General features: G+C 40.2%; 1 protein-coding gene across 1 annotated transcript; it reads left to right on the forward strand.

The window, feature by feature from the left end:
• Nucleotides 1–996: 996 nt before the first annotated feature.
• On the forward strand, nucleotides 997–7,183 carry LOC118852430 (probable inactive serine protease 37). Its single transcript, XM_036762175.1, has 5 exons — nucleotides 997–1,268; nucleotides 2,192–2,333; nucleotides 2,904–3,157; nucleotides 5,593–5,729; nucleotides 6,953–7,183. Exons 1-5 carry the CDS (start codon nucleotides 1,235–1,237, stop codon nucleotides 7,091–7,093), a joined length of 708 nt encoding a protein of 235 aa, XP_036618070.1. The 5' UTR covers nucleotides 997–1,234; the 3' UTR covers nucleotides 7,094–7,183.
• Nucleotides 7,184–9,620: the final 2,437 nt, after the last annotated feature.

Genomic DNA, 9,620 nt, shown 5'->3' on the forward strand with positions numbered 1-9,620 from the left:
AGGCAAGAAACCAAGAAGCTAGGCAACAATCCCTTGACTTCTCTCTAGCGATCAGGATGGCGAGGTAAGACTTCTGTGTGACATCGAGCCTTTTAAAGGAGTGCCTCAAGGCTTTTGAAATAGCCCAACCTTGCCTTAAATGGATCCAGCTTCCCAAGAGAGCTAGTTATTACTGAGAACTGTATCTTCACCTTTTTTAAATACTCTGAGTCAGATGGGTGAGACAATGCTATATTCTCAGGACAAGGAGGAAGCTCTGATGAGGGCTGGCAGATGCTGTCTTTTCCAAGTCCTTAGATCATAGATCTGGGGAATCTCAGTCTAGAGATCAAGGACAGTGATGAGCTACCTTCCAAGATAGTGAAAGAATTTATAGCTATGATGCTAGGAATCACTGTTGGAAATTCTTGAAAAATCGTGGAGAATGAGAGGCACCAAGAGTAACACAAAAATATACTATTGACAATAGAAATCTCATGGAGATATGACGTTTCTAGTGGATGAGAGAAACTATAGAAGCATGACATTTTGGTGTTATAAGGGACTTTGAAAGAAAATTATCCCGCCTCTACATTTGTTACACGAGAAAACTGTGGACCCAAAAAGGCTAAATTTCTAGTCTATAGTGACACAGCTACTTCTTAGAAGGGCTGAGATGAGACAAGAACCAAGATATCTGAGGGATTTGTAGGATTCTCAAGAGTTGTCTCTGGTATTGCCCCCGCCTGAATTGATACCCACCATAACAGATTCTCTGGTTTGTAAAATTATCCATGAAACCACTTCAAATTAAGCAAATAAATAATTGGTTTGATTTTATGCATTTCACTTCCCACATGTAGCTTTGTTGCTCTGTTTGAGGCACATTCAGAATGTCTGGTCTGTTGCTCAGGACAACAGCAGTGACATTGACAACGGGTGTGGTGATGCTACAGAGAAGGGAGAGGTTACTGTCATAAAGAGAAAGGTATAAATACACTCTATTACTACTTTAAAGGGGAAAAGGTGGGGATAACCTGCCTCTGTGATGCTCTGTTTTGAGGAAGAAGGAAATACCTCTGAGCCTTAGAATTCCCAGCTCAGGCTCAGTCTGATCCCATTGAATACTCCTTTCCAACAGCATCCACATCTATTCAATACCACTGGGGAACAGGAGAGGAAGGAAAACTGGACTTCATGTTTTCCTGCACTCCCTAACTTCATCATTAGGATAGATAAATATCTTGGCATAATCATGAAGTACATTTTTCTTTTTGTTCTCTTTGCTGGTGAGTATCCATGGTTTCTATCTTTTTGTTGTTGTTCAAGTTGTTTCAGTAATTTCCGACTCTTTATGACCCCATTTTGGGGTTTTCTTGGCAAAGTTACTGGAGTGGCTTGCCATGTCCTTCTCTGGCTCGTTTTTACAGATGAGGAAACTGAAGCAAACAGGGTTAAGTGACTTGCCCTGGGTCACACAGCTAGTTAACTGTCTGAAGCCAGATTTGAACTCATGAAGATGAGTCTTCCTGATTCCAAGCCCAGTGCTCTACCCACTGTGCCATCTAGCTTCCCTTATGTAACAGGAAAAGTCTGGGTTCTTGACTGGGAGAGATTAGAGGTGGGAGATGTAAGGAGAGTATGGAGACAGTTATGGGGAGCAGATGTACACCTTCTACTCTTTGACTCTCCCCCACCTTAGACAAGTGTCAGGTACATTTTCATGTTCCCAAGCCAAGGGTGAGCAAATATTATAAGAGATTAAGATCATGGATTTAGAGTTGGAAGGGACCTTAGAGGCCTTTGAATACAATTTTCTTTCCCTATCCTACTTAGGTTATTAGAAAGCATCAGCCCCATTACTCTTTGGGGAAACCCCATTTTAATAACAGTAGAATGAAACTCAAAACATTTGTCCCCTCTCCAATCCTAGAAGCTGAAGAGACTGTATTGAATTCTCTCCCTCCCATCATCCTAGGTCCTTGCATTTCTGCTAGTGTCTGGGGATAGTTTGGTGTGGTAATGGCAATCACCTCATTCTACCATTTCTACTCATCTCCCTTGCTGCTTCTGTTTGATAGATAGTAAGAGTACGGAAGCAACAAAGCAGCAAGCCCAAGAGTAGTATCAACTGAGGGCAACTGAGTGAGCGGAAGAATGCTCTGTTTTTCTGATCTTGTAACCTGACTTCCTTCTCCATCTTTCCCCCAAGGTGAATTTTCGTTTGGTTATACAGATGAGCAGAGCGATGATCCTGCACCTTACCTAGTATATATCAAAAACCAGTTTAGCCCCTGTGTAGGTGTTCTGATCCATCAACAGTGGGTCCTGGCAGCCGCTCACTGCTACTTACCGTAAGTGACAAGGCTTCCATGCCCAAAATATAGCTCCCTCTCAACCTGTATTTTCTGGAGTTCTGTAACTGGAAACCATTTTTTAAGGTTATCACATTCCACTTCCTCCAGGAAGGATGGTACCAGGGTCAAATAGAAGGGTTAGCTGTGTCCTATTAAACCACTCCAGATCAGTAGACATTATAGAAAGGGAGAGAGGATGGTGGGGAATGTTCTGAGTTGATAAGCAAAAAAAAAGAGGTTTAATAAACATAGAGGTTGTTAAGGTGGGAGGTAATAAGGATTGAGGAGGTCGTGGAACATGTCAGGTCAAGGTACGAGAACGTATAGTCTCTGTGCTAAGAGACAGTGTTGTAGAAGAAATAAGGAGGGTTTTTGGTTTTTTAAATAAAAAGACCTTCTAGAACTTTAGAAGAATGAATTTAGAAAAGGAAGACAGTATAAGTAGCACCAAGTCAGAGGAAAATTAGGTAAAGTGTGTTTTAAGAAAGCCTCAAACGAAGATACGGTTCTAAGTTGATTCGTAAATTCCTTCTCCCCTTACTCTCAATCTCTCCATCACTATCGCAGAAGCCTCAAAGTGAAGTTGGGAAATTTCAAGAAACGAGTTAGAGATGGGACAGAGCAGACCATTAATTCTGTCCAAATCATTCGTTACTGGAATTTGAGCGCAGATTCTTCCGAGCACAACCTCATGCTTATCAAGCTATCCAAACCTGCAGTCCTCAATGAAAAGGTCCAGCCCATGGCTCTGCCCACTAAAAGCGTCCCTGCAGGCACAAAGTGTGTTATCTCTGGCCTAGACTGGAGCATAAAAAATAGTGGTGAGTAGTCACACGACTGCAAATAGGTCATCGTAAAGGAGTCTAGGGAAATGAATGGATGGGTGAATGAATGAAAAAAATTGTTATAAGCTTACTAAGCTCTGGGTTTAAGAACAGAAAAGTGATAGTGATACTGATGTCAAAGAACTCACATTTTACCAGGGAGGCAGTAGATAAAAGAATTTTCAGCTTCAAATTAAATGGAAAGGCCCCAATGAGAAGGGGATCCTTAATGTGTGGAAGCAAAGCAAATGGTAGCACATTTTTTTTAGTTTCATTTCCACTGATAGAAACCATATCTGTTGATCTCTTTGAAGAATTGGTGGGGAGAACTTTCTTTTCTGGGTCTTCAGTAACTCCACCTACTTAAGAAGCAGGGGTTCAAGAAGGAAGTTGCTAGGTAGCATCCTCACGATTGCCTGTTGGTGCTCTGGATAATGGCTTCTGGAGCCAGGCTAGAAGCCAGGCCGGTGGTCTAGGGGGTGCTGCTATTCCTTGGGTCTGGGGTTCAGAGACCTGAGTGGACAGCCTCCATCAGGGTCTGAAGGGAGGTGGAGACAGTGATTTGACTCACATGGCACGCATGTTACCTTGTTTCTCCTCAGGATGGCTTGCTGCTGTTACTTAGCTTCGCTGAATTTAGACTATCTTTTAAATTAGTATATCCTGGACTCCCTACAACTCTTGGTCTTTCCCCCTTTGGGTCTTATTTTTCATTTTTTCTCATAAAGTATTACCTTAGGTTCTCTCCACTTGTGCTTATTCATCCCATGCTCTTTGCCATTTAAATATAAAACTTCTCTCTCAAAAGCCATAAAGGATTCCTTCAAAGCCCCAGTGTTTTCTAACAATGCCAACCTTTGACCCATTACCCCTGAATACTACTGTTAGTCCATTATTCCTATTTTGGCTTCATTTGCCTATGATATCCTGCCAGAGGCGCATATTGGTATTTAGGGAAATCACTAAGAATAGGGAAGGGAAGGGGGAGGGAAGAAGATGGAAGGCAGTCCGTGAGATGGTGAAGGGACAGTCCCCACAGAAAAAAGAAGGGGGAAAACCAAATTAAAAACATACGGAAGCTTAAAATAAAGGACGACAGGTTGGTTGGTGTTAGGGTTTCTCCCCAGAAACAAAATCTGAAGGTTGAGATAGAAACAGGAAAAAAAATTATAGAAGCTGAGAAGAGAGGGTCACCAAATTTCCGCTGCCTCCTTTCACCACCTGAATATCCCACAGACACCTCAAGTTCAACACGTCCAGAGCTCAATGCCATCAACTTTCTTTCCAGACCAGTTCCTCCTCCTAATTCCTCTATTCTGTTCATGGCAATATTCATTCTCCTAGTCACTCATGCTCCAAACGTTGAGGTTAGCTTTGATTCCTCCTTACTCGCATCCCCCTGTCAATCAGTGTTGTCTTGTTGATTCTTTTTAAAATAATCTCCCAAACCTTGCCTCCTCGCCATTTTCAGGGACATAGTCCCAGCTTCAGTCCCTCAATTATTTTGCTCCTTAGCTGGACTTTTGGCATTATTTCTGAGTAGGTTTTTGACTACCCTCTGTCTCTGTCTGTCTCTGTCTGTGTTTCTGTGTCTCTGTCTGTCTCTGTCTCTGTCTCTCTCTCTCTCTTTCTCTCTCTCTCTCTACACACACACACACACACACACACACACACACACACACACACACGCTCCATTTATCTGTCCTTTCATCTACACAAAACCTGCCTCTACCACTGCAAAATGAATGTGTGATCTCATCATTCTACTTCAAGAACTGTCATTAGATTTTAAGTAGTCAATCAAATAACAAACATTGATTAAGTGCCTACTATGTGCCAGGCACTGTGCTAAGCACTAAGGATACAAAAAGAAGCAAAAGACAGTTGCTCCCTTCAAGGAGCTCATAATCTAATAGAGGAGACAACAAACAAACATGTTACAAGCAAGCTAGGCTAGGATAAATAGGAAAGGATAAGAAATATATCATAACTTTGAGGGGTGGCAGGTGATGACTCCCAAGCAAAATAAACAAACCTAAAGGCAATATATTGGCAATGGGGGTCTGCTATAAGCATTTAGATACAAGATCTTTTCTTCTCCTTTCTATTTGAATGCAGTTTATTGTACATATTAAGAAATCAACCCACAAATGTTTTAACTGTCTGCCACGTTATAGAACCCTGCTAGGTATTGGTAATATAAATATAATGAATGACACATCTCCTGCTACAAATAGCTTACATTATAATGGGGAGGGGAAGTATATACAAGAATATATAAAATTAATACAAAGAGAATAAATACAATTAAATATAAATGATGTAAATGTGGGGGGTAGTTTGAGAGGAGGGAGGGCACTAAAAATCCGTTGAAAAGTATATATTAAGTTAGCCACTAACAATAGGAAATTTTCTCTGCCTCTTCCTCTCAGGCAAGCACCCTGACCTTCGGCAAACCTTCATGGCCCCTCTGCTATCAGATAAAGAGTGCCAGCAAACAAAAGAAGGAAAAGTCAGCAAGAACAGGATATGTGTGAAATTCTTAAAGTCATTCGAAAGAATTTTTATGGTAACTTTTCTATTCTCTTCTCAATTTATGAGGACATCCTTCTATCCCCATAAAGATCTAACGTAGGCTCTTTCCACTGTGCTACATTTCCTCTGTCAAAGAGTAGAGGCAGTGTAGCATTTTGGAAAGAATACTGGTCCTGGAGTCTGAGGGTCCAGGTTCAAATCTGTCCTGTGACATTTACTACTTGTATGACCTTAAACAGGACTCACAACTTTCCTGGGGCTTTGGGTCCTTCACCTAGTACACAAGGAAAGGGTTTGACTAGATGGCCTCTGAGGTAGTTTCCAGCTCTTCATGTATGACCCTTTTAGTACACAATAAATAATATCGTTCTTGTCTTTCTGTCTCTGTCCCTCTAGGACTTTGTGTGAGGTTAGGCAGAAATCTCTGACAGTAAAAGACCGTTAAGATAAGGTTACCTTCTCCCTATTTTGTGATGAAATAAGCCATGATTTTCCTGTGATAACCATCACCCAAAAGAATAAAAGTGTCCCAGCCACATCTCTCCCTCCTTTATTTTTGTAATACTGATTTTGGTTACCCAAAACATGGGTTCTGTTTTTATAATATTGTCCTCATGAAACTAGGTGTCCCATTGTCATCCAACACTGAATTTTTATGAGGCTAATTACTAACATTAAGGTAGTACATAACTATATGTTGTATAGTTGTAGTTGAATGTTCTAGTCCTTCCTATCTTTGGGTTGAGGACTGATGTTCACTGGTGGGTTATAGGACAAGTCTCAGGGTAAATTAGACCTATAGGATTATATGCTCTTCCTCAAGATATTGCCGGCTGTTAAGGTCACTAGGACTGACTAAAAAGTTGGTGTCAGTGTAATCCTAATACCATCAGACTCTATAGGGACGGTGAGTCCTAATCCTTGGCCCCTATTTCTTGGGGTTTCACAAACTCGTAAAAGTTTCTGATCCTTAAAAGACCTCAGAAATTTCTTGCAGGTTGGGGAATCTAACCCCTTTACCTGACACTCGGTTTAACTGGTCCTGAGAAGATTAACACTTTGGTAGTGGCAGAGTTGGAAGTCTAACTCATCTCATTCTTATTATAATATGCTATTATTAATATACTAATACTAACATACTACATTGCCGTCATGATGGGGTGGTTGGAAAGTAGGGAAGTACCATGCCCAATCTTGGTAACTGGAGATCTCTAAGCTAAAAAAAGAAACTCTAATTTCTTTTTTCTTTCTTCTCAGGAAGCTGTACTGGCTACTGTCATCTGCAAAGATAAGATTCAAGGGATAGAGGTTGGGAATTTCCTGGGAGGTAATATTGGTGTCTACACTAACATCTTCCACTACATCCCTTGGATCCAGAAAATCATATCTACAAGATGAATTGCCTTTGTTTTTCCCTGAGTTATGCTGTTGCAAGGGAAAAGTTAATGTGATATTTCATTCTATTAAAAGGAATATGACATTCAAATGCCTGGAAAGAATTCATTCTACTGCACTTCTAAATACATCCACCTTAATATATTGTCTAATTTTGGGATACCACCTTTTTTCCCAAAAGAATGAAGAGGGTACAGTAGAGAGAACCATGGGGAAGATATACGAAAGAGATAGGGGAAAGGTCCAGAGAGGAGAAATTAGAAGACTATCTCTATTCATTAGCTTGAAGAACAGACGCTTAATGGATGACTTCCATACCATGTTCAAGTAAAATCAAAGGGCTGTATGAAGAGAAGTAGATTTCCCTTTTTGTCCCTGAAGGAAAGTAAGAGGAAGATGGGTTAAGTTAAAGCAGAAGAGAGGTGGTCAGAAATAAGGTAGAATTTCTTGACCAGTGTTTATCCTTCATCCTCTCCCTTTTAGGTTAGATGCAAATGAGTTACCCTTCTTGGTTTCCACTTTTTGCTCCTGCAAAGACAAAACAAAAAACCCTACTATAATATTTTGGTACATATAAGACTTTTTCTCTTTGGGGTATTAGCCTGTAAAGACTTCAGTAACCTCCCTACCTCATTACAGCCCAAAGCCCTTTTTTCCTCCAGTGAGGCATTTGAATATCAACTAGCCCACAATTCAATAATCCGATTCCCCACAATCCAACATGAATGAGATATAGACTCTTCACTCTTCTCCCCCAATAACCAGTCATTTTTGATTCAGATAACAAAAGCCTACCAAACTTTACTGGTTTAAGTGCTTCTTCCACTGTGTCCAGGGGACATGACCTGCTTCTGTCATCCCTGACTGACCCTTCTTTGTTGTGTTTCTCCTCAATACAGCTGGCTTGATTTACTTTCTGCTGACTCTTCCTTATTGTGTGTTCCATGTTTCCTCGTACTCTACCTTGGCATTCCAAATCTTACTGTACCTGCATCAAGACAAAGCCTAGTAATAGTATAGCTGAGTCAAAGAGTATGCACAGTTCAGCAACTTTTTAGGTTTAGCTTCACATTACTTTCCAGAATGGCTAGATCAATTCAGAGTTACACCAATATCATTTTAGTGTTCCTGTTTTCCCACAACCTCTCCAAAATTTCTCATTTTCCTCTTTTTGTCATCTTTGCCAATCTAATGGGTATGAAGTGGAACCTCAGAGTTGCTTTAATTTTCATTTCTCTAATTATTAGTTATTTGAAACATTTTTTCACATTTGATAGATTGGATTTCTTCCTTTGAAAATTGCCTGTTCATATCTTTTGAACATTTGTCTATTGGAAATGGATCTTAATCTTATAAATTTAGTCTCATATCTTTAGAAATTTGGTTAGCTCTAATATTTCATCAATTTCTCCCTCCACTGATGAGACTTTTTTTTCTTATCTGTTGGGTCCTAGTCATATCATTTTTTAAAAATGGAAGGACATAACCTTTCAGATCTATGGTTTGTGGAAAAATTCACAACCAAAGAAGAAAGATCACAAAAGGTTAAATGATATAAAACTAAAATAACTTATCATGAACAAAATCTGCATAGCTAGACTTCAAAGAGAAACAAATATATAAGTGACCAGCAAGATGGAAGATTAAATATTTTTCTCTGATTCTCAAAACCTCTCAAACCTCTCTAAAATACAAATTATGCACCAAAGATAAAGTAATTTCAGCTGCTTCCACGGTTTCAGACACCAAGAATCTAAAAGAAGGCAAAAAGCTCCATAAACTAATGCCTAACTCTCACTCAGCACCTCTTCCCTCACTACCCATCACACTCCCAACAGCAACCAATCTAAAACACAGGCTTACAACAAAACATAATTCCACACCTTGAAACTCCCTAACCCTTTCCAGTGTCATGAAGATCCAAACTCCAAACTGCAGAAATTTGTTGAGACCACAATAGCGCCATGGCAGTGTTCTGTTCTGCAACAGAATTCTACAAGCCAATGGATCAAAAGAAGGAATGGTCCAGATATAGGTCTGGACTTGTAAAGAGAGCTTAACTCTACATTCTTACCCCCACATCCTCCCAGGAGCTCAAAGATCCCAACTCCAAATGGCAGAATTTTGCCCACTATGCAATAACACCAGTGTGGTAGCATTCTGTACTAATGGGCCAGACAACTGAGGAACAGAGAAAACAAGGCAGAATGTAATATATGGGGGGGCCCTCTGCTAAGCCAGAGGGAAGTACCCAGCATCCATCCAGATGGGACCAGTTTTACCTCTTCAAAAGAAACTAGAAGCAGAAACCTAGGCTGGTGAACCATGAATTTTCCAGCATGGAACAAGGCTGAGATGTTTTGAGATCCAGCCCCCATAGAAATGACCAACAAAGTGTAAGAAGTGAAAAAGATGAACATTAGGGGAAAATAAAAGGGCAAAAACTAAAATTACCACAGATCTCAGGAAAAATAAAACTCAAAGATTTTGAGCATAAGCAAAAAACAGGGAAAATATTAGCAACATAAGA

Source organism: Trichosurus vulpecula, chromosome 5 (genome assembly GCF_011100635.1).
Source record: "Trichosurus vulpecula isolate mTriVul1 chromosome 5, mTriVul1.pri, whole genome shotgun sequence".
NCBI classification, from domain to species: Eukaryota; Metazoa; Chordata; class Mammalia; order Diprotodontia; family Phalangeridae; genus Trichosurus; species Trichosurus vulpecula.